We start from the raw sequence: 28,000 nt of genomic DNA on the forward strand, positions 1-28,000 counted from the left end.
TAAATGAAACACAACAATGTTTCAATGTCCTATTAAGCTAGGGAGAAAAAAAAAAAAACTAGAAAAGACAAATGTGGCAAACAAAAACTGCAGGACCATAGTTGGAAGAGGTTTCTGAAGAGGTGGGAGCTATCTCTTAATTATGTAGACGGAAGAGGAGGTTACCTACCATGTGATGAAAATTCCTACCATTAGAGAGGTAAGCCTTTGGATTACAGCTCTGATGTTTCTGGTAGCCATCTTTTTCTAATATCTCTGTGAAGGTCAACCCCTGACTCCTAAGGTGAGTTGCTTCATAAACAATTTACCACTTGCAAGTCTATGAGAGAAGACAGAGGATAGGTAAGTTTTCCTGAGAGAGGAAAGGATGAGCTCTCTCTCCTCTAGGGAAAGCACTTGCCTTCTTCTCCTGGCAGTTTTTCATTTTTCATAATCTATATTGGGCACGCCGTACCCCTTATTCAAGTGGGATACATATTTCCTGTCACTGATATAAACATCGTTTATGTAAATTCTCTTTTTCCTTGCCAGTCTGAGATGGAAAGCCTATGGCTCTTGCAGCAGAGGTAATTAGGGAGTAGGGCCACAGATCAGTTAAGACCTAATGCCCTGAGGGAACAAGTGAATTCTCTCTCAAGTTTAGTTTCTGTTTAATATGACTTCCAGATGATTCTGTTTCATATGAATATCAAGGCTTTAATGAGTCTCTACCACCCAGAATTCCCTGGCAATATTTACTTTCCTTAACTGTGGTTATCATATACTTCTCTGAAGAAATGAAAAGATGCAAAACTGGAACCGACAAACTCAGTTCCTGGCTTCTCAAGGGTCTGGTGGTGGTTTTTGTTTTGTTTTGATTTTCCCTTTCACTTACAGCTCATATTAATACTCCGTGTATTTTAGTCATTCATAACAACATTTCTTAGGTGTCATATTGTGTAGTCATCATGCTCAAATGCCTGGGAGCCTGAGTTTAATGCTGTTCTCGGAGTTCATTCTGTAAAACTTCAATATTGATTAGAAAAATACTATCTATGGATGATCACATTTGTGTTTCAGAATGATCAATCTTTGCAGTTTGGAAGATGAATTGGCAAAAGGGATGGGAGTAGGGTGATAGCATGGCTGGAGGCAGGCGGACTGATTAGGAGTCTACTGTAATTGTATAGGTTAGAGGTAATAAAGACCTGAATTAGAGCAGTGGAAGTTGAAAGGAAGTGACGTTAAAGAAGATATTTTGGAGATAAAATTGACAATATCTAGCAATCAGTTGCATGAGTAGGTGGAAGGCAAAGAGGAGTTGAAGTTTATGCAGAAGGAGGATATCTCTGCTACAAAATGATGGAGAGGAATTAGGAGCTCATGAGGAAGAATGGGTTTGGAACAGACACTGTTGAGTTCATTTTAGTTGTGGTGACTTAGTGTTCTGGTTTGCTTGGGGTTGAGGGAATTCCGAGGACACGGAACTTTCAGTGCTAAAACTAGGTCCTGGGTAAACCTCAAGTTTAGGATATGTTGGATTTGAGGTATGTATGGATGGTGTTCAGCTGGTGATCAGGCAGGTAGTGTGGTGTGTAGGAAGGACATCAGAGTCAGAGTCAGAGGCACAGCTTGGGGAGTTGCCTATATAGAGATGATGGGTAAAACCACAGGAGTTGGTATAATAATTAAGGAAAAATGCATAGCATGAGATTGTAACTACTGCAAATCCTTTGTGGAATGAGAAGGGACATAAATGAATGAATAAAATAATTAAGAGGAAACGGTGAGAGAGAAAAAGGCAGCAGGCTGGAGGTGGTGGCACACCTACCTATGTAGGTTGGCTGTAAAAAGAAACCTGAGGCTGAGCCACGAGAGGTCAAAAGTGGACCAGAACACAATAATGATGTCATAGAAGTCAATAAAGAACGAAATTTTTAAAAGATGAGGGTTGATGTAGATTAATATTTGAGGATAGATGATAGGTTCTGGTGATTACGAAAAATAATTTTCTATGGAGTCCTGAAATCAGAATACAAGATACTGATAGAGAGTGGGAAGTAAAGAAGTGTGGGCAGCAAGCTTAGATTCATCTTTCTGCCAGCAGTGAGAAGGGAAAGAGTAGTAGCCTCCTTCAAACATCAGCTCAAGATCCAACTCTTCTTGGAAGTTTTCCTGAACTTCATATGCCTGCTGTTCTCCCCCTTCTATAATGTAAGCATATATCAAAATATCACATTGTATCCCATAAATAAATATAATTATGTCAATTAAAAATAAAATAAAATTTAAAAATGCTCCTATAATACCCAGAGGCTAGACCACACTGTAGAAAAAAAAAAAGAAAAAAAAAAAACTAAGTGATAAGTGATATACTGCATTATTTCCTGATTGCTTCAGTGTGATTGGCTGATCTCCCTGTTAGACTCTAAGCTTCCTTAGGGCAGAGACTATGGATTATTTAGTAAACCACAGTGCCCACAAGAAAGACCTTCAGAAATATTTGCAGGTTGTTAGGATGGAAAGATTCTTCAGGTCAGATTTTCTTAACTTGAACACTATTGGCTTTGGGAGCTGTATAATTCTTTATTCTTGGAGACTGTTCTGTGTACTGTAGGGTGTTTAGTATTTCCCCAGCCTCTACCCACTAATTGACAATGGCACCTCCCCTCAATTGTGACAACCAAAAGCCTCTCCAGACATTGCCAAATGCTCCTGATGGGCAGACGGGTGGGTGGAGGGGTGGTGGGGAGGGAAATCAGCCCTGAGAACAACTGCTTTAGGTGATCTGGGCCTAGTCTGTTTATCCCTTTGTCCTTCAGCAGGGGCAATCCAAATTCTTCCTTGAGTGAGAAACACTATTACCCAGTTCACAGCCTACAGAAAGACATGTGTAACCTTCTTGGTTATTTGTTTTCAATTTTGAGACCCTTAAAGGCATTCTTTTCTTTGCTTCTTCCTGGAGCGAGTGAATGGCTCCGTACTTGCACTTAAACAGCAAGTACTGAAACAATACCAACATACTTCCCTTATGATCCGGAATATCAAAGTTAAGCTAGAAAGAGGTCTAGTTACAGCAGCAGTGTGTAATGTTTCTGCAACAATAAGGGAAGTATTTATGAATTTGTTCATACAGTGCAACTAATAGTTACTAATACTTATTCTTTTCAAAGCATCTTTCAAATATGAGATTGTAACTCTGCTGGTAGCCTCCTCAGAGACTGGCCAGAGAATGGAGACATCAGAAAAAGAGAGAGTTGTAAAAAAAAGGTAGAGAAGGTTTCAGTGCTCATTCAGAGCAGAGAACTCAGGAGACGTTGACTCTCGTTCTTCAGGTTGAACTTGAAATGTCTTCCTGAGACTTTATGTATCATCCCAATGGGGCCTGTGGTCCCAGGAAGATGTTTATTTGTTATGGTCACAGGGAATGAATGGATGTGGGTTAAGCTGAACTAGGAGTGAGAATAAGTAAAATCCCTGATCTCTCACCTTTTCCAGGCTTTGGTCCTTGCTATTGCCCTTGAATCTTCTTACTGCCCTATGGTGAAGTCCAATAAACCAGTCAGCACATCTTTATCAAGTACCTGCTAAATACTCTTAAGACACTAAAGAGTGATGCATCCAAATAAAAAGAATCGAGGTTGTGCAAGGCATAGCTCATTCTTCCTGTTTCTTAACAGAGCATGGCAATTTATTGCAGTAAGCATTTTCCATGTTTTCTCAGGTGTTGTCCCCATGACAGCCCGAGATAGGCATGATTAGTATCTATCCTCTTTTTACAGAGAAAGAAATATGAGGCTCATTCAGGTTAAATCATGCCAGGGGCATATAGCTACAAGATGACAAGAGCTGAGATTCAAGCCCCCATCTGTTCAACTCTAAAGCCTGTGGCTCTTATCCATTGTGCTAGTGTGATTTAGGATTTACTTATCTAGTCAAGTTCCTCTTCATTTTTTTTTTCTCAAATGGGTAAGTGATTCCACTTTATAGAAGGAAGAACCGAAGACCAAAAAATATAAATGACTTTCTCAGAATGACGTGGTAGTGGTGGTGGTGATATTAGGAAAAATCTCTGTTTTCATATTTTTAAAATGAAGATTATATTCATTTGTTGCTGCTTTTTTTTTTTAACCACATGGCTATTTTCCTACAGCTATTCTGTCATTGTAGGCTTTGCCTATCACATCTGTCCTTGCCCTGTATCATACAGATTGTTTTAATCTAGGCTTCAACTCATGGCTGTGCAGATCCTCTCCTGATTTTGTTTGTAGAATGAGAACTCCATTAGGTTAAGGGTTGTGGCTATATGTGCTTGCCATCATATTCCCAGTCTCAGGATAATATCTGGCACACAGTAGGTGATTAATAAATATTTGTGGGATGAATGAATGAATGTATTAACTTTCTAGTTCTGGTGCCCAGATCAGTTCTTTTGACATACTGCTATACATAGCTTAATGTAAAGACTGGTTACATCCCACAGCCACAGGCCCTGTCTGGGCACTGTCCTGTGAACAGAGCTGCTTACCTGCTTTGCTCTGAATGGTACCTACAAACTTCAGTTAGTCCATGCAGGACTGATACCTAAGTCACTGTGTACTTGAAAAGGTTAATAGGACTGTACAGGCCTATGTAAGTTTAACTTATAACTTGGTACAGATGACAAAAATGATTAGTTGGGCCAAAGTGAACTCCTAATGTGCAATGAATCAAATGCATTTTACTAGGAGGCGTATGTATATACAAATACATGCTCCCAAACTAAATAATATAGCCAAGGTTGGAACCGATTACCAGTCTTTCATCACTAGGAATCCATGAAGCTAATAGACAAGAATGACTACCTATGCTCTGGTCTGGATTTATCATCCTGTTGTTGGGTCATTAACCAAGTATTTCAGTATCTTATAGCAGGCCAAGCCAGCATATATCAGACTGGCTACTTCCTCACAATGGAACTGATAACTAACTGTGGAGAGTTCATAGGTTCTACAAATGCTCAAAGTTCAGCTTGGTGAAGCTTACACTCCCGTTACTGCAATTCTAGTGCATTGCTGATCTCTCTTCTAAAATGCCAATTGCACATTGTGGGCAAAACCTGTAGATTCGCCTCCTGTACTGTACTTAGGAATGCTATGTTTTATTGTTGTTGCTGTTGTTTTGTGATTTTCTTTTGTTTATTTTATTTTATTTTATTTTATTTTATTTTATTTTTGAGACAGAATCTCACCCTGTCACCAGGCTGGAGTGCAGTGGCACAATCTCTGCTCACTGTAACCTCCACCTCCCGGGTTCAAGTGATTCTCCTGCCTCAGCTTCCCGAGTAGCTGGGACTACAGGCACGTGCCACCACACCCAGCTAACTTCTTGTATTTTTAGTAGAGATGGGGTTTCACCATGTTGGCCCGGATGGTTTCAATCCCTTGATCTCATGATCCACCTGCCTCGGCCTCCCAAAGTGTTGGGATTACAGGCGTGAGCCACTGGGCCTGGCCCGCTATGTTTTCAGTTTGTTACAAATTTGTTACCAAATGTCGGTGTCCTAGAAGAAGTTGCACAGACCATTCTGATTGGCAGAAATAAAAATATACTCCCAGGTGGAGTGTTACATACATGAGTATCCCCTGGTTTCTTGGGGGTGTCAATTCAGGGTTTGCTTGCTGTTTTATACTATAAATACATCTGGTTGCAAAGGGACTATAAGCAGTCTGTTTCCTGTCGCAGTGTGGTTAAGGTAAGTAAACTGCCAATTGCTCATTGAGGGCAAAAGCAGTAGAGTCTCCTCCCCTACTGAGGAATGCTATGTTCTAAGTTTGTTACAAACTTGTTACAAAATGCTGGTGTCCTGGAAGCAGTTGTACAGACCATTTTGATTGGCCGAGATAGAAATATACTTCTGGGTAGGGTGTTACATACAAGAGTGTTCCCTGGTTTCTTGAGGGTGTCAATTCAGGGGTTGCTTCCCGTTTTATCCTATAAATACTTCTGGCTGCAAAGAGCCTACAAGCAGTCTGTTTCCTGTTGCAGTGTGGTAAGGTAGGTAAGAAGATCTCTCTTCTAAACTGTCAATTGCACATTATGGGCAAAAGCCGTAGAGTCACCTGCTGCTGTACTGTACTCAGGAATGCTATGTTATGTTTTAAGTTTGTTACAAACTTATTACAAAATGTCAGTGTCCTGGAAGAAGTTTTACAGACCATTCTCATTGGCTGAAATAAAAATATAATTCTGGGTGGAGTGTTATATAAAAGAGTATCCCCCTGGTTTCTTGGGAGTGTCAATTCAGGGGTTGCTTCCTGTTTTATACTGTAAGTACCTCTGGCTGCAAAGAGCCTACAAGCAGTCTGTTTCCTGTTGCAGTATGGTAAGGTAGGGGTCTTGTCTCTGACTTCTTTATGACCCAGAGTACGGCCTGAAACTGCAGGATAACTGAGGTAATGGCAGATACAAACTGGAGGAGCTGAGGGCTAGAGGTAGGATATTATTGAGGTGATCCTTACGAAAGAGTAGCTGCAATTTAGCCAAGGTCTGATGACAGCTTAATCAAGACAAGGCCAAGGCCAAGGTCTGGTTAAGGCCTAGCCAGCACCTCAGCTTAGATAAGGTTTACCTGAGGCTTAAGCATAGTTAAGCTCTAGCCATGAACTTGGCCAAGACCAAAGCCTAGTTAAGGCTTGCTCAGCCCAATTAATGCCAAGGCAGCTTGGTTACAATCTCACCAGGGGCTAAGCCCACCTAAGGCCTACTCAGATATCAGTTAGGTGGAGACAGAGCCTAAGTCTAGTTAAGTCCTAGTCAGCCCAATTAAGACCTAGTCAGAGCCGGCTGGGCGCTGTGGCTCATGCCTGTAATCCCAGCACTTTGGGAGGCCAAGGCAGGAGAGTCACCTGAGGTTAGGAGTTCAAGACCAGCCTGACTAGCATGGTGAAACCCCGTCTCTACCAAAAATACAAAAATTAGCCAGGCATGATGGCACGCTCCTGTAATCCCAGCTACTCAGGAGGCTGAGGCAGGAGAATCACTTGAACCTGGGAGGCGGAGGTTGCAGTGAGCCAAGATCATGCCATTGCACTCCAGCCTGGGAAACAGAGCAAGACTCCGTCTCAAAAAAAAAAAAAAAAAGACCTAGTCACAGCCTAAGCCTACTTCCGGTCTAGATTGCACAGTTAAATCTAGTTAGCTTGGTTAATACCTCATTAGGATATTGTTAAAGCATAGTTGTTGCCCAAGTCTAGTTTTGGTCCAGTTATAACCCAATTCAGCCCTAGGCAAGGCCTAAGCCTAATTTCGGTCTAGTCAGAGCCTAGTTAAGTTCTAGTCAGCCCAACTGGGGCCTATTCAGGGCCAATGCCTAGTTAATGCCTAGTCAGCCCAGTTAAGCCCTAGCCAGAGTCTAAACCTAGTTAAGTTCCAGTCCCAGTCTACTTAAGTCCTAGCAAGATCATAAGTATAGTTTAGTCCTAGTCAGAACTTAGTTAAGACTGAGTCAAAGCCTTAGCCTAGTTAAGGCCTAGTTAGCCCAGTTAAGACCTAGCTAGAGCCTAAGCCTAATTCAGGTCTAGTTAAGCCAGTTAAAGCCTAGCCAGGGCCTAAACATAGTTAAGAGCCTGTCAGAATTTTGATAAAGTATAGCCAAGGACTAAGCCTAGTTAAAAGCTAGCTAGCTTGCTTAAGACCTCATCGGTGTATTGTTAAAGCATAACCAATGCCTAAACTTAGGTTAGGTCTAGTCAGAAGCCAGTTCAGCCCTAGCCAGGGCCTAAGTCTAATTTAGGTCTAGTCAGAGCCAGGTTAAGCCCTAGCCAGGGTCTATGCCTAATTATGTTGTAGTCCTAGTCTACTTAAGTCCTAGCAAGGTCATAAATATAGTTTAGTCCTAATCAGAACTTAGTTAAGACTTGGCCAGGACCTAAGCCTAGTTAAGATGTAATGAAGCCTAATCAAGGTGTAGGCAGGGCTTCAGCCTAGTTAAGTGTGAGTCAAAGCCCAGTTATGGCCTAGCCATTACCTAACACTAGATTAGACTTTGTTAGAGCCCAGTTAAGGCCTAGTCAGGGCTTAAGCCTAATTAAGGTGAAGTCAGAGCCTAGGTAAGGCTTAAGTCTAGTTAAGTATTAGGCAGAAACTAGTTAAGGTATAGCCAGGGCTTACATTTATTTAAGGCCTGGCTAGAGTTTTATTAAGGTATAGCCACAGTGTAAGCCTAATTAAAAGCTAACTGACTTGGTTAAGGTATTATCAGAGTATTTTTAAGGACTATTCATGTCCTAAGCCTAGTTTATATTTAGTCAGAGCTAGTTAGGGGCCTAGTCAGAGCCCAGTTTAGGCCTAAATCTACTTAAGTATTTAATCAGAAACTAGTTAAATTAGTGCCAGGCCCTAGCTTATTAAGGCGTAAACAGAGTCTTTTAAAGGTATACCCAGGGCCCAAGCCTAATTAAAGGCTAGCCATCTTGGTTAAGGCCTCATCAAAATATAGTTAAAGTGTAGCAATGGCCTGAGCCCAGTTTAAACCTAGCCATCCTAGTTAAGGCCTAACCAGGGCCAAAGCCCAGTTAAGGTTTAGTCAGAAGCCAGTTGAAGCCTAGCCAAGGACTAAGCCTGGGTAAGGTCTAGTCATAACCTAAGTTTAGATAAGGCCTAGTCAGAGTCTAGTTAAAGTAGAGCAAAGACCTGAGACTAGTTAAGAGCTAGTTAACACAATTAAGGCCTCGTCAGCCCAGTTAAAGACTAGCAAGGGCCAATATTAGTTAAGGCTTAATTAGTCCAGTTATAGCCTATCCAGTGGATAAGCCTACTTAAGTCCTAGACAAAGCATGGTTAAGGCCTATCTAGGGCATAAGTCTAGAGGAGACATAGAGTTTAGTTAAGGTATAACCTGGACCCAGTTAAGGCCTAGTCAAGGTCTAAGCCTAGAAAAGCTGTGGTCAGACTTTAGTTAAGTTCTAGCCAGAGTTTGAGCCTACTTAGGGCCTAGTCATCCTAGTTAAGATCTAGCCAGCCCAGTTAAGGCCTATCCAGGGCCAAAGCCTAGTTAAAGCTTAGTCAGAGTCTAGTTAAGGCAAATGCAGGCCTTAAGCCTTGTTAAAGCCTAGTCAACTCAGTGAAGGTGGAGCCAGGCTTATGCCTAGTTAAGTCCTAGCCACAGCCCAGTTAGCTTAGCCAGGGACTATGCCTAGTTAATATCTAATCAGTCTAGATAAGGCATTCCCAGGACCTAAGTCTAGAGAAGGCCTATTCATTTCTAATTTAATGTGTAGCAAGGGCCTGGGCCTATTTAAGGCCTATTTAACCCAGTTAGGTCTAGAAAGGGCTAAGCTTAGTTAAGTCCTAGTAAGAGTCTAGTTAAGGCAGAGCCAGGGCCTAAATCTAGTTAAGACCTAGTCATCTCAGTTAAGGTCTAGTGAGGACATTGGCCTAATTAAAGGTTGGTCAAGACTAGAGTGCCCAACTCATCCTAGTTTTCCTAAGATTTTCTATATTTAGCATTGAAAACTCTGGGTCTTGGAAAACCCCTTATTCCTGGAAAATCAGATTGGTTGGCCACTCTAATCAAAGGGTTTTTTTTTTTTAAAAAAAAAGAAAACTTTTCTTTGTCTTGGAGTTCATGGCTTATAAAACACATTCATAACATTATCTTGTTTGATTATTATAGCATCCACTTGAGATAGGTGTCAACATCATCCTCAAAATATAAATGAATAAACTCAGGTTTAGAGAGAATAAGTACCTTCTGCAATGCCATACAATTAGTATCAGAAGTGCAGTTTAAATCTATGTTTAAACTCAAAAGCCATACTTTTTTAAAAACTAAATCAATAGGGCATCTCCTCATAATTAAACATTGTCTACATCACAAAATTAATACTTGCTTATTGTCATCATCCTTATTTCTGATCAGGAAAGTGAGTCATATTGAGCTTAAGCGATCTAAGGCAAGAAAACTTTTAGACTTAAACCTAGGTTTCTCTGCCTCCAAAGCCAATATTCCCCTTAAAAATAATGTTTTTTTTTTTCCTGCCAGGCATGGTGGCTCACACCTGTAATCCCAGCACTTTGGGAGGCCAAGACGGGTGGATCACCTCAGGTCAGGGGTTCGAGAAAAGCCTGGCCAACATGGTGACACCCTGTCTCTACTAAAAATATAAAAAATAGTTGGGCATGGTGGTGGGCGCCTGTAATCCCAGCTACTCAGGAGGCTGAGGCAGGAGAATTGCTTGAACCCGGGAGGCGGAGGTTGCAGTGAGCCAAGATCATGCCATTGCACTCCAGCCTGGGCGACAAGAGTGAAACTCTGTCAATAAAATAAAATAATGTTTTTTCTTCCATCCTTCCTACTTCCTCATTGTCAGATACTTCAGTACATACCCATGTAGCCAAGGTTGTTGTATGTTTCTTCATGTTGCAGTGATGTTTGCATCCATGTATTATCTAAAATCTGTTAAGTGTTTGGTAGATTATGCTTGCATTGACACTTCTTTTTTTTCAGCCTGAGGTTTATTTATTGAATTGTTGCATGCTGTTTCATTATGGGATATTTGTTGAGCCTTGCAGCAGAGTTGACTTAGTAGAGTCAAGCCTCAACCACTCGATTTGGCGTGATCTTGGAAAAGACAGTTCTGACAAGGGCACTGAAGACAAATCTGGTCTACTCAGTAATACTTCAGAGGGTTTCTGGATATACCCCTGGTATAATGACATTCTGGAGGCCAAAGAAAGAGATCAAGGCCTCCCTCTCTGGTATGTGGATTCAATTGCCAGAAGGTACCGAGGACTTGGCTTGCCTTTTTCTGACTGTGCCATTTCTGTCGCCTCTTGTGAGCGTACCAGGGGTGACAGGCATCTCTATTAAAAAGCCTGTATGTAAATATAGCTGCATCTTCCACTATGTTATCCTGAGGACAAAATAGTTGCCACCCCTGCAGAATGCAGCAGCTTCTGGGTTAGATGCCAATGGTAGCAGTATGCCAAGCATGAAAGTATCTTGTTCTTCCCCTGCCAAGTAAACACCAGCTTCCTGTTTGGTGGTACATTTAAAGGGACAGTCTCCACTCTTTGCATGTGCCAGTGGCAATGGGGCAAAGCTTTCAACATGGGCAGTTAGTGGCTTAGATGGTGGCACAGTGGAAGAGGCCACTGGGATATATGTTATGTTGCAGATGCCTTTTTGGACTCTCACATCTCCGTTTATGCTATTACATTGCTTTGGAGAACTGTTTGGTTTAGTGGGTAATGCCAGAGGAAGGCAGAGCTAGTTAGGAAGAAACAAATAATTTATTCCACTAAGTAGATGGGATATTCAAATGTTGCTTTCTTTCTTTCTTGGAGAGAGTGCCATTTGGGAATCATTTTCTCTCATATTCACAAGATGATTCCCCACATAAGCTCAGGTCTTTAATTGACTTCGCATTTGCTGGTGAAACACATTAAGCTTCAAGGCACTGGGTTAGTGGCACAAGCAGGGCATGTCCCCTTCCTAACAAAGAATCTGGAAGGTCTTTCCTCAAGGACTACAGGCTTTGCAGTATAATATTGGAGGCTACAGAAAAAGGGTACAAAACTAGGTTTCTGGTTTTACCACATTCCAGCTATGTAGAATAGCTCTTGGGTAGATCATTTTACTACTCTGGATTTTAATTTTCCTAAATGTGAAATGGAGATAAATTCTGTGTTACCCTACCCACCTCATATAGTAATTAAGATGATTAAATGGGATACCATGTGAAAGCACTAGAAACATAAAACGCTATAAAAATGTAAGGAATTATTAGTCCTTACAAATTATTAGTCAACAAATATTTACTGAATATCTTCTATGTGCTAGACACTGTTCTTGCACTTAGACAAGACAGAGATCCCTGCCTTCATGGAGCTTACATTCTAGAGAGGAAAACCAGAAAATAAATGATCATCATAATAAATAAGTAAACTATACAATATGTGTAGAAAGTGATACGTTTCTAAGAAAAATTAAAAAGTTAGAGCAGAATAAGGAAGACTCAGGACTGCCAAGTTGGGAGGGGCAGGTTAAAATTTACAAAGGTGGTAAGTGAAATACTCATTGAGAAGGCAAGATAGAAGCAAAGAGATTGAAGAAGGTGAGGGATTTAGCTCTTTTGATATTTGAGTCAAGACCATTCCAGGCAGAATAGCCAGTATAAAGAACCTAAAGAGGAAGTGTGCTTGGTGAATTTGAGGAATGACAGACCAGAGAAGCTAGAACAGAGCAGGAGAGAGAAAAATAGAAGACGAAGTTGCAGATTATATTATGCAGGGCCATATAAACCACTATAAGGATTTGGGTTTTATGCTAAAGGAAATGCAGTTATCAGAGGGTTTTAAATGGAGGAGTGACATGATCTGACTTCCATTTTAAAGGGATCACTGTCGGTCCTGTTGAAAAAGAGACTGTAGCTGGGTGCGGTGGCTCATGCCTGTAATCCCAGAACTTTGGGAGGCCGAGGCGCGCGGATCACGAGGTCAGGAGTTCGAGACCAGCCTGGCCAACATGGTGAAACCCCGTCTCTACCAAAAAAAAAAAAAAAAAAAAAAGAAAAGAAAAAAAAATTAGCCAGGCATGGTGGCAGGTGCCTGTAATCCCAGCTACTTGGGAGGCTGAGGCAGGAGAATGGCTTGAACGTGGGAGGTGGAGGTTGTGGTGAGCTGAGATCATGCCACTGTACTCTAGCCTGGGTGACAGAGCGAGACTCTATCTCAAAAAAAAAAAAAAAAAAGAAAGAAAGAAAAGAAAAGAGACTGTAGTGAGGCAAGGCAAAGAGACTCCTGTCAGGAGGCTGTCAAAATAATCAAGGTGAGATGTAGATGATAGTGTGATGGTGTCTCACAATGACAAGTGATCAGATTGTGGATATGTTTTAGTGGCAGAGCCAACAGGATATCCTGGCGGATTGACTGTGGATTTTTTGGCCTGAGTAGTTAGAAGGATAGAATTACCATCTACTGAGATGGAAGGCTGTAAGGGAGTAGGTTTTGGAGAGAGTACCAAGGATTTAGTTTTGAATGTACTGTGTTGGATTTTACAGGAATCAATGTAATGAAAGTAGATAAACAAGTATGAGATTTTGGAGAAAGGCCTAAGCTGGCTAAATAAATTTGGGAGTCATCTGCCTATAGGTGTTATTTGCAGCCCATATGAGGTCACCAAGAGTGTGACTATAGATGAAGAAGAAGAGGACTTGGGGAGTGATTGGCCATGTTAAAGGCTGCTTATAGGACAAGTAAGATGAGACGGAGAGCTGATAATTGGATTTAGCAATGCAGAAGTCATTGGTGACTTTAACAAGGGTAGTAAGGTGGAGTGGCCATAATTAAAAGTGTGTTTCAGGACATATGTATTTAACCTTGGTAATATCAGTCATAAGAGATGAGAGAGAAATTTTGTTCCTATTGAGTGAGCCTGCCTTCAGATTCCCCTGGCTCTAGCTAATATTAAAAAAGAAATCTTGTAAGAAATCCTATAAGGAAAACTCCATTTATCTTTTCACTTGAACAGCATGCTGGTTTAGTATTGGGAGGGCTCTTGCCAGAGGACTGTGTTGTAACCCTGATGTGCTTTTCTGAGTGTCAAGCATATAAAGCAATGGGATTCACTCTTTACCCATGTTTAAAATGCTAACCCTTGGCTCCCTTAGAAACTTTGGGAGGTAGAGGTATGAAATCCTCAAGGGAAAAGGAAGTTCATGGCCAAGGGTAAAGCATTTTTTTTAGGATATTAGGAAATTTTTTTCTGCCTCATTTTCTTCAATTTATTCTGAGTGTATCTATCTCAGAGGTAAAAATAGAGAAGTTAGAAAGCAGCAAACCACATACTCTTGTCTTATTTTTTATTTTCATGGATCAGCATATGATCTTAAGGTGATTTTAATGTTCAGCTAGGCTTTTTGTATCTTTTCTTTTTAGTAGGGCTTTCTACTGTAGGAACACTCTGGGAGCGATAGTATGTAGGGATGACAATAATGAAATGGTTGTCCTCAAGGGGACTTTTGGCCTTTGATCCACTTGGTAAGCAAACTATCATGGCTATACAGTCAGCCCTCTGTATTGTGGGTTCTGCATCCATGCAGTCAACCAACTGTGGATCAGAAATATTTTTAAAATATTGCATCTGTACTGAACATGTACAGACTTTTTATTCTTGTCATTATTCCCTAAACCAATATTGTAAAACAAACTATTTACATAGTATTTACATTGTATAAGGTATCATAAGTTATCCAGGGATGGTTTAAAGCAAGCTTGTCCAAACTGTGGCCCAGGACAGCTTTGAATACGGCCCAACACAAATTCATAAACTTTCTTAAAATGTTATTAGATTTTTTTCACAGTTTTCTTTAGCTCATCAGCTATCATTAGTGTTAGTGTATTTTATTTGTGGCCCAAGACAATTCTTCCAGTGTGGCCCTGGGAAGCCAAAAAATTGGATACCCGGGCTTTAAGGTATATGAGGGAGGATGTGCATAGGTTATATGCAAATACTAAACCATTTCATATCAGGGACTTAAACATCCACGGGTTTTAGTATCTGTGGAAGGTCCTGGAACCAATCCTCCTGTACACCAAGAGACAAACATTGTGTTCTTTCTGATATCTTAACACTGGTTCTTATTCTGCTAGTGATGTGGAGGTTCCCAGAGCATCATTAGTCAGACCAAGAGTCTGAAGAAGGCCAAGAATCCGAAGAATCAGGTTCTTTTTAAAATTAAATAAAAAATTTTAACTTTTATTTTAAGTTCAAGGGTACAAGTGCAGGTTTGTTACGTAGGTAAACCCATGTCATGGTGGGTTTGTTTTACAGATTATTTTATCACTTAGGTATTAAGCCTAGTACCCATTAGTTGTTTCTCCTGATCCTTTCCCTCCTCCCACCCTCAACCCTCTGATAGGCCCCAGTGTGTGTTGTTCTCCTTTATGTGTCCATGTGTTTTCACCATTTAGCTCCCACTTATAAGTAAGAACGTGAGGTATTCAGTTTTCTGTTCCTGTTAGTTTGCTAAGGATAATGACCTCCAGCTCAATCCATGTCCCTGCAAAGGACATGATCTTGTTTTTTATGGCTGCATAGTACTCCATGGTGTATGTGTACCACATTTTCTTTATCCAATCTACCATTGATGGGCATTTAGGTTGATTCCATGTCTTTGCTATTGTGAATAGTGCTGCAATGAACATAATGTGTGCATGTATCTTTATGATAGAAGGATTTATATTCCTTTGGGTATATACCTAGTAATGGGATGCCTGGGTCAAATGGTATTTCTGTCTTTAGGTCTTTGAGGAATTGCCACACTGTCTTCCACAATGGCTGAACTGATTTACACTCATACTAACAATATATAAGCATTTCTTTTTCTCTGCAACCTCACTAGCATCTGTTATTTTTTGACTTTTTAATAGGAGCCAAGAAATCAGGTTCTTATTCTTGCTCTGCTACTAACCAGCTGTGCAATCTTGACGAGTCAGTTACCCTCTTTGGTTCTTCATATCCTCAATTGTAAAATAGGTATAATCCTTGCTACACAGGATTATTTTGTTTATTTATTTTTTTTATTTTTGAGATGGAGTCTCACACTGTCGCCCAGGCTGGAGTGCAATGGTGCGATCTCAGCTCACTGCAACCTCCGCCTCCCGGGTTCAAGCGATTCTCCTGCCTCAGCCTCCAGAGTAGCTGAGATTACAGGCGCCCACCACAACGCCCAGCTAATTTTTTGTAGTTTTGTAGTTTTGTAGAGACGGGATTTCACTATGTTGGCCAGGCTTGTCTTGAACTCCTGATCTCGTGATCCGCCTGCCTTGGCCTCCCAAGGTACTGGGATTACAGGAGTGAGCCACTGCGCTTGGCCGCTACACAGGATTATTATAAGTTAATGTATATGAACATATTTGAGGATATAATTACCAGAAGAAGGAAACTATAAAATATTTGAATGAGTTACCAAGGGATGCTATGGAATGTTATTTTGAAATCATTAAAAACAGAAGGGCCTTTCCTTTGGTGGACAGGCATTAAGCACATTTGCAGGCAGAGGGAAGCAATCTGTAATCTGTGATCATCTTTCCATGTGGTAAAATAAACTAACCTGTTCTTTCTTGGCAAGCTGGCATTTGCCACAGAAACATAGAGGAGGCCACAACTGGTGCTTAGTCTTTCTCTTATCAAATTTCTGAGATATATTCCTGAAGTTAGGGACTAAATCCATGCTAGGATGGTATGAAGTAAAAAGTATACAAAGATGTTTGCATAATGCTCTCCTTCTTATCCAAATGATTCACAAAGGAATACTTGAAACTTTGGGTTGGTTTGGGTGAAGTCATGCTAGATATAGGATAATGGACCTTTATTATCTTGTCTCAATGACCTTGCCAATTACTTTCCAAGTGGATGTTTCTAAAGATTTAATGCTTTGAAAGAATCATTGTCACAATACGAGGTGGAGGGCATTCTCTGTGCAACTGGCAGTGTGTTGGAGGCATAGCCAATGTGTAGCCCACAATATAGTTAGCTTTCGCCAGGCCAGGAGTGGTGCATGTGAGCTACAGCCCCACCAGAGCTCAAAGCCAGAATAAGGAAGTGCTTCAGAGGAAGTTAGACTAGGAGGATTTGCTAATCCTCAAGGATTCCCTACAGTCTTTGATTGTTCTTAGGTCTCCTGAAAGGGTCATTTGTGAACTACAGCTTCAAGACAGTCCTGTTCCCTCACATTTTTACCCAAGCTCAAAGTCATCATCTAATATTGGTTCTAACTATGAGATGAATTGTGTCTCTGGCATGTCCTTCCAATTTTTGTAATGCCTGCAGCCATCTCTTCTCCTGCCTTCCATAGGCAGCTATTCACTAGTCATGATGTACCACATACTATTTCCTAGATCCTGGAATTTCTCCAGTGCAATTATATCAGCTAGCATTTATTAGGTGCTAATTATATACCAGACACCATTTTAAATTCGTTGTGCTAACTAACTAATGTAATTCTCATAACTGTCATTATCTTCATCTTACAGATGAGGAAACTGACACAGAGTAGCTTAGCAACCTTCTAGTTAGTAAGTGGTGAAGTTGAAATTCAAATATAGGGTTTTTTATTTTTTTTTTGGATACCAGATCCTATCCTTATAACCACTAGTATCATTTTATATCTCTCCCAAAAAGCATATACAAACAAACAACCACAACTTTTTTTCCCTCTCAGAAAGCTGAAGAAAGACTTGGAAATAGAACCCCTTTTCCTGTTACCTCCAAGTTCTGTTTTTATTTCCCTTATTTTAGACCCTGTCATCTGCACTGTAATATTTGAAAACCAAAAAAATCTTTCTAGAAGTATTACATCTCTTTCCAGACTCTCTAAGGGCCTGGGAGCCTCTCATAGCAGCCAAGCCTCAAGGACAAGCCTGTGTAGGGTCCTACCAGGTTAAGATTGAGTGTCTATCCTCATGTTTGAACAGTGTTTTGAGGAAACACTGTATCTGTCTAGGAAAATAACCAAGATGTATTTTCAAAAGTAGCTGTATTTTTCTACTAAGTTGTTTTTCTGAAGGGTAAGCCAGTGTGTGATTTTTCTCTGCAGCAATGAACAAATTTGGAGGAGGAAAGAAATTCAGTAGAATTTGGTTTAAATTGACCATAAGGACATTTCCTACTCCCCCTTTTTTTAGTTTTAGTTTTGAATTTTTCATATATTTTCAAGAAGGGGCCATGTTTAGCTCCTCAGCTGCACAATTCTTTCCTTTCTTTCTTGATAAATTAAAGATGCTTCATGGAGATTTTTAAATGTCAGATCCTATAACAGGCAAATGCTGTATTGCACACAGTTATTTTTTTAAAGGCAAAAGTTTGTAGCTTTTTCAAAAAGAGTTTAAAGTGTAAATACTGTTTTTTATTCATTGTATTCCCATAGAGACGCTTCTGTTATGTCAAAATTGTGAACATTTGCCCTTTGTGGATAAAGTTCTCTTGATGTTTCCTCAAGGGGTGAAGAGGGTAACGAGAAGTTATATGTCTGTAGGTGTTTTTTAAAACAAGCTATATTGAATGCATGTATCCAAATGGTACTGCAGCACCGGAGAAGGGAACACTATGGAAAAAAATTTTCCTGTTTGTAAATAGGAATCTGGCACCCACCCTCACCAAAGGTGCATTTTAATCTTTCCCACATAACTGCCTCTGTTCTCCTTGGATATGAACTAATTTACCTTACCTAATACAAAGAAGCTTATCAACTATAAAGATAGACCCAGAGGATTTGGATTTCTTTGCTCCTTTTCCATCCTACTGTTAGACACTTATTGCCAGTTTTCCAGTTGGGAGCATTGCAAAATTGCCGGGTAGGACTTTCAGCTAAAAGAAAAATGGTGACTTTTGATTAGTTGTGCAGACAAAAAAAGTCCTAAGAGAGGTTAATAAAAATTTAATGGGGTCAAAGATCTCAGTTACCAGATGGATAGTATGGCCTCTGCCTCAGGGGTCTTTATGAGCTACTTGTAAGATATAGGTTATCTCATCTTGTATCAATTAAAAACTCGGCCTAGCTATCAGGGTCTCTTGCCTTAGCACTGCCATGAAGTAGAGAGCCACACAGGCCAAAGGGACACTGCCCTGCACATTCATATTTCATTCCATTTTCATTAACTTTGATGACTGGCTTGCTGAATCCTGGTAAGACTCTTATCACTGTCTTGCTGTCCTCATTGGTTTTTATAGGATGTAGGCCTAAAATTTAAAAAATAAAACTATTTTTTTGAGGTATGGCATGCATGTAGTAAATTGCGCAAATTTTAAGGGTGCATATCAATGCTTTTATTTTTTAACATATGTGATTATATCAAGATATAGAACATTACCAGCACCCCAGAAGGCTTCCTCATATCCCTTCCCAGTCAATAACCCCCTACCCAGAGGTAACCACTTTGTTCCCGTAGATTTGTGTGCCTGTTCTTGGATTTCATGTAAATGTAGTGATATGGTAGCTAATTTTATGCATCTGGTTGATTTCAACATTCTTGTGCCTGTATCTTGGTGGATATTTGTACGCTCTTTGGTTATATACTTAGGAGTAGCATTCCAGGGTCATGTGATAGAGGTATGATTGGTTTTAGTAGATACTGCCAAATAGTTTTCCAAGGTAGTTTTACCAGTTAACAATTTCACCAGCAATCTATGAGAGTTCCAGTTGTTCCATGTTTTCAGTGCTTGGTATTGTCAGTCTTTTTCATTTTAGCTCTTCTGGTGGGTTTTGCATATCTCATTGTGGTTTTAATTTGCACTTCCCTGATGAGCAATAGTGATGAACACCTATTTATATGCTTGTGAGCCATTCGGATATTCTTCTCTATGAAATGCCAGTTCAATTCTTTTATATTTTTTAAAAATTAGATTGATTATATTTTTCGTATTGATTTGTAGTTTAAAAAATGTATGAATGTAGTGGATAGAAGTCCTTTGTTAGATATATATTGTGAATATTTTATCCCAGTCTGTGGTTGGCTTTTCATCCTCTTAAGGTATAATTAATTAATCTTTTCTTTCATGGTTAATGTTTTTTGTCCTCTGGGAAATATTTGCCTACCTAAGGTCATGAAGAGTTTCTCTGGTGGTGTGATCTAGAAGCTTTGTTGTTTTGACTTTCATTTTTAGGCCTATGATTCATTTCAAATCATTATTAGTATTATTTTGGTATCTGGTATGAGGTAAGGGTCATGGTTCCATTGATTTATTTGTCTGTCCTTGAGCCAGTACTACGCTGTCTTAATTTCTCTAGCTCTGTAACTAGCCTTGATATCTGGTAGCATATGTCCTTCAATTTGTTCTTCCTGAAGATGTTTCACTATTACTAGCCTTTATTTATCCTTATGCATTTTAGAATCACTTTGTCCAAATTGCCCTTTGGGAGTGGTTTTGATCTTTTTGACTCATTAGTTTTCCCTTTGTCCCTCTAATTTCAAAATCTAGGTAACCTTTTAAGGTGGAGACCGGTGGCCTGTTTGGGGCAGTTCCCCTCTAGAGGGAGAATTTGTCTCTGAAGTACCAGGAGACTGCAGGAGATTTTCCTGTGCTTTTCCTACCCAGACACCAGCCCAGAACTCAGGTGACTTCAGGTAAGAAAAACTAGCCCTGCATTTTGGGCTTCTCAAGTTTCCAGCCCATTATTTTAGTGTCTCCCAACGGCCCAAAGTTATGCTCATTTCTCCTTTCCTCAGGAGAGTCCTTCTGCCTTACAGCCAAGCTTCATCTTCAACAGTGCCCAGAATTAGCAAATGCCACAGGAAAGGAAAAAAACCCCTGATTGTCAGTTCACTTAGAAAGGGCTCTTTGCTCTCTGAAATGTTGGTTAATCTCATCCTTGCTTATCCTTAAACCTATCGATTTCGCAATTTATCTTTTTTTTTTTTTGGTGGGGGTGGGGGTGTTGTTTTTTTTGTTGTTGCAGGAGCGTTCACATCCTGTTTGGAAACAAAGTCTGCAAATTGTTTAATAGGCCGAGCCTTGATACCCGCGTCCCTCTCAGCTCTATCACAGGTAAGTAGTTTATGAACATTTGGGCCAATTCAGTAGGTCAGTGGAAAGATAGATAATGGATATATCCCTGAACCTCCCAGTCACAGATATTAGGGATTTCCTAGGGGACTGATCTGCCTAAGTCACATTCAACTTGGAATTCAGCCAGTTTCTAGGGATAGCAAATGACATTAACATTCTCAGTTCTATTCCTGCTTAGGAGAATGAGATGTCAGCTCTGGCCCTGAATAAGGCGAATTTGCTCCTGTAGTCACCTAAATTTGTGCCCTCTAGCACAGGACTTTAGAAGTCCGACCTGGGCTGACATCCAGCTCTGCATCTTTACTTATGTGATCATGGGCAAATTACTGAATCTCTCTAATCCTCAGTTTTTCCACCTATAACTTCATAGGCTGATTTTATTGTGAGGATTAAATGTACTACAGGTTGAGTATCTCTAATCTCAACATTTGAAATACTAAATGCTTCAAAATCCAAAACGTTTTGAGCACCAACATGACACCTTTGCTTTCTGATGGTTTAGCGTACACAAACTTTGTTTAGTGCACAAGATTATTAAACATATTCTATAAAATTACATTCAGGCTATGTGTATAAGGTGTTTATGAAACATAAATGAATTTCATGTTTAGACTTGGGTCCCATTCCTAAGATATCTCATTATGTATATTTAAATACTTCAAAATCTGAAATCCAAAACACTTCTGGTACCAAGCATTTTGGATAAGGGATACTCAACCTGTAATATAAGAAAAGTGGGTTTTATAGTCCTTGATACACAATAGGTCTCCCATTAATGTGACAATTTATTAGAAAAATTTTTATGGGTACATCATTGCATCTGACATATGCTTTCAGAGGCTGGGGATTGTGCTTGGTTACTTTTTTGAGGGGAGTAAAATTTACATATAGTGAAATGTACAAATCTTTAGAGTACCATTCAATGAGTTTTGACACACGCATTCTCCTGTGTAACTCACAACCGTATCTAAACATGATCATTACCATCACTCTAGAAAGTTCCTTCATGCCCCTTCCCAATCAGTTCCTACTCCCATAAATGCAAGCACTATTCTGATTTCTTTCTACATAGATTATTTTGCATTTTCTAAAATTGTATATGGATGGAATCATACAGCATGTAATCTTTTGTGTCTGGCTTCTTTCATTAAGTATAACGTTGATTATTCCTCCATGTTGTTGTCCCTCTCAGTAGTGCATTTCTTTTTATTGCTTATTAGTATCACATTGTGTGAATATACTACAGTTTGCTTATTCATAATCTTCTTGATAGATACCTGAGCTCTTTCTACTTTTTGGTGATTATGCATACAACTTCTATAGCTATTCTTGTAAAAGTCACTTTGTGAACTTTCACTTAATTTGGGTAAATACCTATGAGTAGAATTGCTGGGATATAGATAGGTGCATGATTAGTTTTATAGGAAACTGATAGATGTTTTTCCAAAAACATAATATGATTTTATACTCCTACCAGTAGTATAAATGTGTGTGAGAATTCTGGTTCCTCTACATCTTTGTCAATATTTGATGTTGTCAGTCTTTAATTTTAGCCAATCTACTGAGTATATTGCGGTATCTTAGTGTGATGTCAATTTGCATTTCTTTGATTACTAATAATGTTGAGGATGTTTTCATGTGCTTATTAGCTCTTCATTTGAATTGTCTATTCAGATCTTTTGGCCATTTTTAAGTTGGGTTGTTTGTCTTTTTATTATTGAGTTGTAGGGGTTCTTATATATATATATATAGACACACACGCGTGTGTGCGCACACACACGCACATATATCTGACAATGAACTTTATATATTCTGGTTGAAAGTTCATTGTCAGATATATATTTTGTGAATATTTTCTCTCAGTCTCTGGGTTGCCTGTTCATTTTGTTAACTGTATGATTTGATGAGTTTGTCCATTTTTGTATCCCCTGTTTCCCACATGCATGGTTGAAGCTTGATAATATTTACTGAATGAATGAGCTGAAAGTTGTTCCTCCCTCCCTCCTTCCATTATTTCTTTTTTTCAAAGACACTTACTGATTATATACTATGCTGGCAAGCACTCTTCTGTTCTTTGGGGATATAGCAGAAAACAAAACAGACAGATTTCTTAGTCTCATGACAATTACATTTTAGTCTATATGTATGTGGGGGTAAGGTGAGAGACAGAAAAACAAATAATTAAGCAAGAAAATGTGAGCTAGTTATAGATACCATCATGCAAAAATGAAATTTGTGTGTAATGGGAAAGGAGTGATTAGGGGCTTTACCCAGGTTGAGGGGTAAGAAATCTGAGGAGATAATATTAAAGTAGATATCAGAATGACACGAAATCATTCCCCACTCCTCCCCCACCAAGGAGAAAGGGATCCCAGGCAGAGGATATAGCTAATAAAAAGTCCCTTAAAGTGAGTTAAGGCTAGGCATAAACTATCCAAAAGACCCCTTTAGGCTAGTTAAGGTGTCCAGAGTTGGTTGCTTTGGAAATTACCATAACTGGCATAAGCTGATGCTACACTCTTACTCTTTCTTATTATTGGAATACTTAGCAGTTTCTTCAAGTTTCTCCTTGCCCTCTCCTCACCCACTAGTTGCTAAGTTCTGAGATTGTTTGAGAATAAAAAATAAAAAAAAAAAAGCTAATACAGGGGTCAAGAAAGTTAAGGCAAGGTCACTAATTTTTTTTCCCATCAAAAGTGACTGAGTCCCCCGCCCCACAAAAAAACTCATGGGCCACATAAAGTAATAAGTAACTACATTTCTCTTATAAGAGAGCAAAATATGGAATGTTCTACCTCTCTGCTTTTTATGTTTAGGTTGTGTAATGTACAACTCAATAAATACAATAAAAATTTGATGAATCAAATATAATTTATTCCAATGTTTTTCCAGTTTTAGGAGAGAGAGACAAGAAAAGATGGAAAAGGTTAAGAGTAGATGGAGATAGAGAGGGTGTGAAATAGAATGAAACACATAAGTGAATAAATGGAAGCATATTGATCAAGAGGAGGAATAAAAGAGTCCCAGAGGAAGATAGAGAAGCTGAGAAAGAAAACTGGGTGAATGGGAAGTCAGAAGTTAAATAGGTTTTGTGTGAGTGTGTTCCTGTCATCTTCTTGTGCCTTTGGGCTGTATATACCATCTAGTAGTTATTGCTTCCTTTGAAAAATGTAATGGTGCTCTCTTACAATATTTAACACACATCTTTCTTCTGTGTTTTCCTTCTGATGAGTTGATGCATGTTCTAAATAAATGCCAAATTCCTTTCCTTGATTTCTCTCCATATTTCCTTACATGAGACGTTTTTCTCTTAAATCAAACAAACAGATCCTTTGAATTAATAAAACAAACTGCTCTGCCTCTAGTACCCGTTCTCCTATATTCCATATGGAAAATTGCCTCCAACAAAATCGTGCCTTCTGGTCATTATCGTTGTAACCCTTATCATCAGGACAAACCCCATGTCTACTGGTAGGATTTTGGACAAAAAAAAATGTAGTGATCTGATAGGACTTAGGCTAAGTGGAGATACTATACAACTGAGTGGGTCAAAAAAGGCCCTGTGAAGACCAGCAAGCTGTATGTGCAAATCACAGACCATCTGGCTGATGATTTTCTGTACTCCAATAAATATCCAAGGATTATAGTCAGCTGAAAGTGAAGCCTGTGGCTTGCTGGGCCCCACTCTGGTCAGAACTGCTGAAAACTGGGCAATAATAGACTTGGTAGAATCCTAAAGGAGTTATATAGATGACTACTTCCTAAGACTTTCAACTAGGAAAAGCCTGACTGGGACTGGAGAAAGGAAGTTAGCCCAATTGACAGAATTAATAGCCAGAAATTTAACATGTAGATATACCCAAGAAAAAAACTGGTCAAAGGTATATAGCTACACTGATCAGCCATATAGACCTGGACTATTGCAGGAAAAACAATCTGGTGAAGGGAGATATGAAAATAAATTGGTGAAAGAATTTAGAAATTCTTATAAAGACATGTGTCAGCTCATTAGAACAGAAAAGCAGAATAATCTATTTGGAATGAGAGGGGAGATAATCTAGGCCCCCAAAACTAATGTAGACCCTGAAGCTTCGGGGACTTTAAGTTTCAACTCAGCTCCCTTTTCAGTTCAATTTAAGGTTGTAGGATGGGCTTGTGAAACCTCAGGGCATATGGGCATGTATGTGCCAGGTTAGCAGAGAAGAAAGAGTTAGAAAACCTGTGAATCAAATAAACAAGTGAGTAAGAAATATGAGATATATCAAAATATTAAAAACTTCTTGCATCCTCAGCAGATTCATTTTAAGTGTGGTGGGGAGTGGTAAACCAGACAAATGTAGCAGGTAGATTATATTGAGCCAATATCTAGATTTTCAAACAAATAATATTGCCTCACACAAATATATACTTACTCAGAAAGTGGGTTTGCAAAGCCCACCAGACACGCAGATGAAAATAGTACAACCATGGCTTTAGATAAAGTTGGAAGAACTAGCTGCTAGATATGGAAGTGGGGCAGTAATAGGAAATTATCAAGGAACTAGTTTTATAACTGAAATTCTCCAAAGTTTGGCAAAATATGGAGAATATAGGACTTTCATTTACCATAAACTCCCCAGGCTGCAGGGCATCTGGAAACTTTAATGAATGGATTCCTAGAAACACAGAAAGAATTCAGCAGCACCCAGATATAAATGGCAATGAGGCAAAGGTGCTAATAATTGACAGACCCTGCGTGAGTGTATCCTTCCTCAAAAGAGATGTTCAAGAAAGACAGACAAACTACCTATACTCACTTTTCTCCCAAATCTCTTAACAAGAGATAAAGACCATGAGGTTTTCAAAGGAAAGAGAAGTAGTAGAGCCTCACAAGGCCAGCAACAAAGGAGGGGCTATAGTTAGACATATCGTTTCAACCTTAACAGCAATTCTTGATAGGGGTAACCAGTAGCCATAGCCTGTAGGATGGATAAAGGCTCAAAGATACTAATCTTTATATCTCTCTTTTTTATTATTAGGTCTGCTTTGCTGTTTTCTCTTGGCTGTGACAGTCCGCCTGATGGTCATTATAACAGCAGTTCACCATTAGTACAAACAAGAGTACCATACATAAATTCTGTGTGCGGTTTACCAACATCATCAAAAAGTTATATTGTTCCACTGTTCTCATTCTTTACTTGATCACCATCATAATCATATCAACATCCTAATTTCTGGCCTAAACCAACCACAGAACCATTGTTAGCCCCTTATACTATCCATTGTCACCAAGAGTCCATTTGCTAGAGCTTTTAGTGATATTTTATCTATTTAGAAGAGCACTGCAGCATGGATTCTGTGTTAATTCATGTACTCATTGATGGACTTGTTGCTTGTGTAGCCCAGTTAATAAGAATAGCTGATGAGCTTTTACAATTCATTCTACAAGTACAAGAAGTTCCTTATGTAGAAGAAAATGGTAGAGCAGAAGAGACTGAAGCAGATGCACCTCTTCCCGAGGAGCCTTCGCTACCTGATCTCCCTGATCTCTCAGACTTAGACTCAATACTTACACCAAGAGAGGATGAAGACCTAATATTTGATATAGATCAGGCTATGTTAGACATGGATAACTTATATGAAGATACAGTCTCTGGTATAAATGATGACTTAACAGGTGACTAAGACCCAATTTCTGCCCCCGCCCCCAGGGATGTGAAAACTGATCATTTCCCTGTTTTAATATATTCTTATTTTCTGTATATTAGCAATATGTGTTTTCTCATAGTTCCGCATATTTTCATTACTAATAACCCATATAACAAGTGAGATTTGATTTACTTCTAGCAAAAGCTGGTCTTTTTTCATCTTTGTTGTTATTCAGAAAGTTCTGGCTTTTGCCATGTAGGTCTCCCTTTACCTGTACTTACTCTCATGCTAGAATTTCTGATGATGGGAGCAAACAATAGTAAAGAAAAGAAATTCCTTGCCTAATTATGGAGTGGAGAACTGACGAACTCTATCACATCTTGGGACTAATTTCACTGCTCTCCAATGAATGCAAATGAAAAGGGGAATATCCCCCAGGGTAGCATTACAGTAAATGAATACATTCACATTAACAAGACAGTGTTGGGATACTTTTATTTGAAAGGATATAACTCCTTACTTATCCTTTAAGAAAGCATGTGTCCGACACAAAATGCTATAGCAGACTAAGGGAGGTAATTTTAAAAGAGTACTATCTACCAGATAATAAAAGTGCAGAAAGGTTTTCAAATGACTGTTGCCAAGGAGAAAACTGAAAAAGCTGGGACCAAGAGTTCCAGTGCAGGACTGTTCTTGCAAATTCTGACCACATTGTAGCTACTTTGCACTATTATTCCCCAAATGGAAAAGGCACACTATACCAAATAATCAAAGAGAGAAGTAATAGAAGGGCTAAGCAAAGCCCTACAAGGACTATTCACCAATGGAAAGACAAACACTCACCATATTGGACTAAATATCTATGGACTAGATATAGTCCTTAGGCATCAAAGCAGGAAGATGCTACAACCCCATAATATGTGGAGCTGGCTGGACCCTTGTTTTCCTGGGTCACCTGAACAGATTGTACTGTAATGGTACCTCAGGAACTAGATAAGATATATTCCAGTGTTTGCTTTGATTCTGTAATTTTATGTGCTTAAGGATTGTTAAGATATAACCCCCGCTCCAAGGAATGGATTGTTGTATTAAGTATGTTTGCTCTATGGAGCAGAATTAGAGTTAATAGTGAAAAGAAATATTTAGGAAATAAGAAAATACTTAGGAACAAGAACTAGTGGGGACGGTGTTTTCAGGAGAGAGAAGCAAATTAATAAATTGTCAATAGTTATGCGACGGTTTATGATGGAAAGCCATGATATGGAGTTAGTTTCTAAACAGGTTTATGAACAAAGCCCTGTTTTTGCCTTCTGCAAATTAGCCAACCCTAAGATGTTGCTATAAACAGCTGGTGGGCGATTGACATAAGTCATGTATCTGAAAGCTCAATTAGATGGAGAATTATTAACTAGTTTAGTCCACTGATTGGATATCGCTGATTGAAATCCTGCATCTCCTCCAGGAGAATGGAGTGAGTGGCTGATCCTTTATGCAAATTAGCCCTTTTCTGTATCTTCTTAAGACCAGTGTTAAAGCCAATTATTATATAGCATGGCAGAAAAGAGAGGGGCTCATCATTCTGAGACAAGCTTAAAGGTGTGAAAATCAAGGAAGATAGGCTGGTAGATGGCATTAGATTAGGTAGTACAAGTTTTCATCCCTATTTGTTTGGGCTAAAATATGTGGGGAGTTGTGCCTATATAAATTCTTATGTGTGATGATTACTGCTAGTTATTATCTTATGATTGTTTACAATCTGTATTAGCTATTGATCTAAACCATTTTATTGTTTTCTTTCAAGAGATTTTAACAAATAAACTTTCATTCACAAATCAAAAAAAC

At 39.3% G+C, this 28,000-nt stretch overlaps 2 protein-coding genes across 5 annotated transcripts in view; one reads left to right on the plus strand and one right to left on the minus strand.

The window, feature by feature from the left end:
• The window catches only part of TRPC5 (transient receptor potential cation channel subfamily C member 5), a 303,905-nt gene that overhangs the window by 101,531 nt on the left and 174,374 nt on the right, over window positions 1-28,000 (minus strand). The gene's annotated exons all lie outside the window — the stretch shown is intronic.
• On the plus strand, window positions 61-27,999 carry TRPC5OS (TRPC5 opposite strand). 4 transcript variants are annotated; one of them, XM_016943749.2, is made up of 4 exons: window positions 61-199; window positions 19,943-20,088; window positions 20,421-20,509; window positions 25,549-27,999. In XM_016943749.2, exon 4 carries the CDS (start codon window positions 25,859-25,861, stop codon window positions 26,192-26,194), a length of 336 nt encoding a protein of 111 aa, XP_016799238.1. In that variant the 5' UTR covers window positions 61-199; window positions 19,943-20,088; window positions 20,421-20,509; window positions 25,549-25,858; the 3' UTR covers window positions 26,195-27,999. The 4 variants fall into 4 exon arrangements, 3 of the variants coding, with proteins under 3 accessions (XP_016799238.1, XP_016799237.1, XP_016799239.1); XR_008542017.2 differs by having other exon boundaries at window positions 188-342; XM_016943748.3 differs by having other exon boundaries at window positions 191-283.

This window comes from Pan troglodytes, chromosome X (assembly GCF_028858775.2).
Source record: "Pan troglodytes isolate AG18354 chromosome X, NHGRI_mPanTro3-v2.0_pri, whole genome shotgun sequence".
Lineage (NCBI taxonomy): Eukaryota > Metazoa > Chordata > Mammalia > Primates > Hominidae > Pan > Pan troglodytes.

What these genes read in the sequence shown, in the direction of transcription:
- TRPC5OS (XM_016943749.2), top strand. Translation starts at nt 25,859, where the DNA reads ATGGATTCTGTGTTAATTCATGTACTCATTGATGGACTTGTTGCTTGT.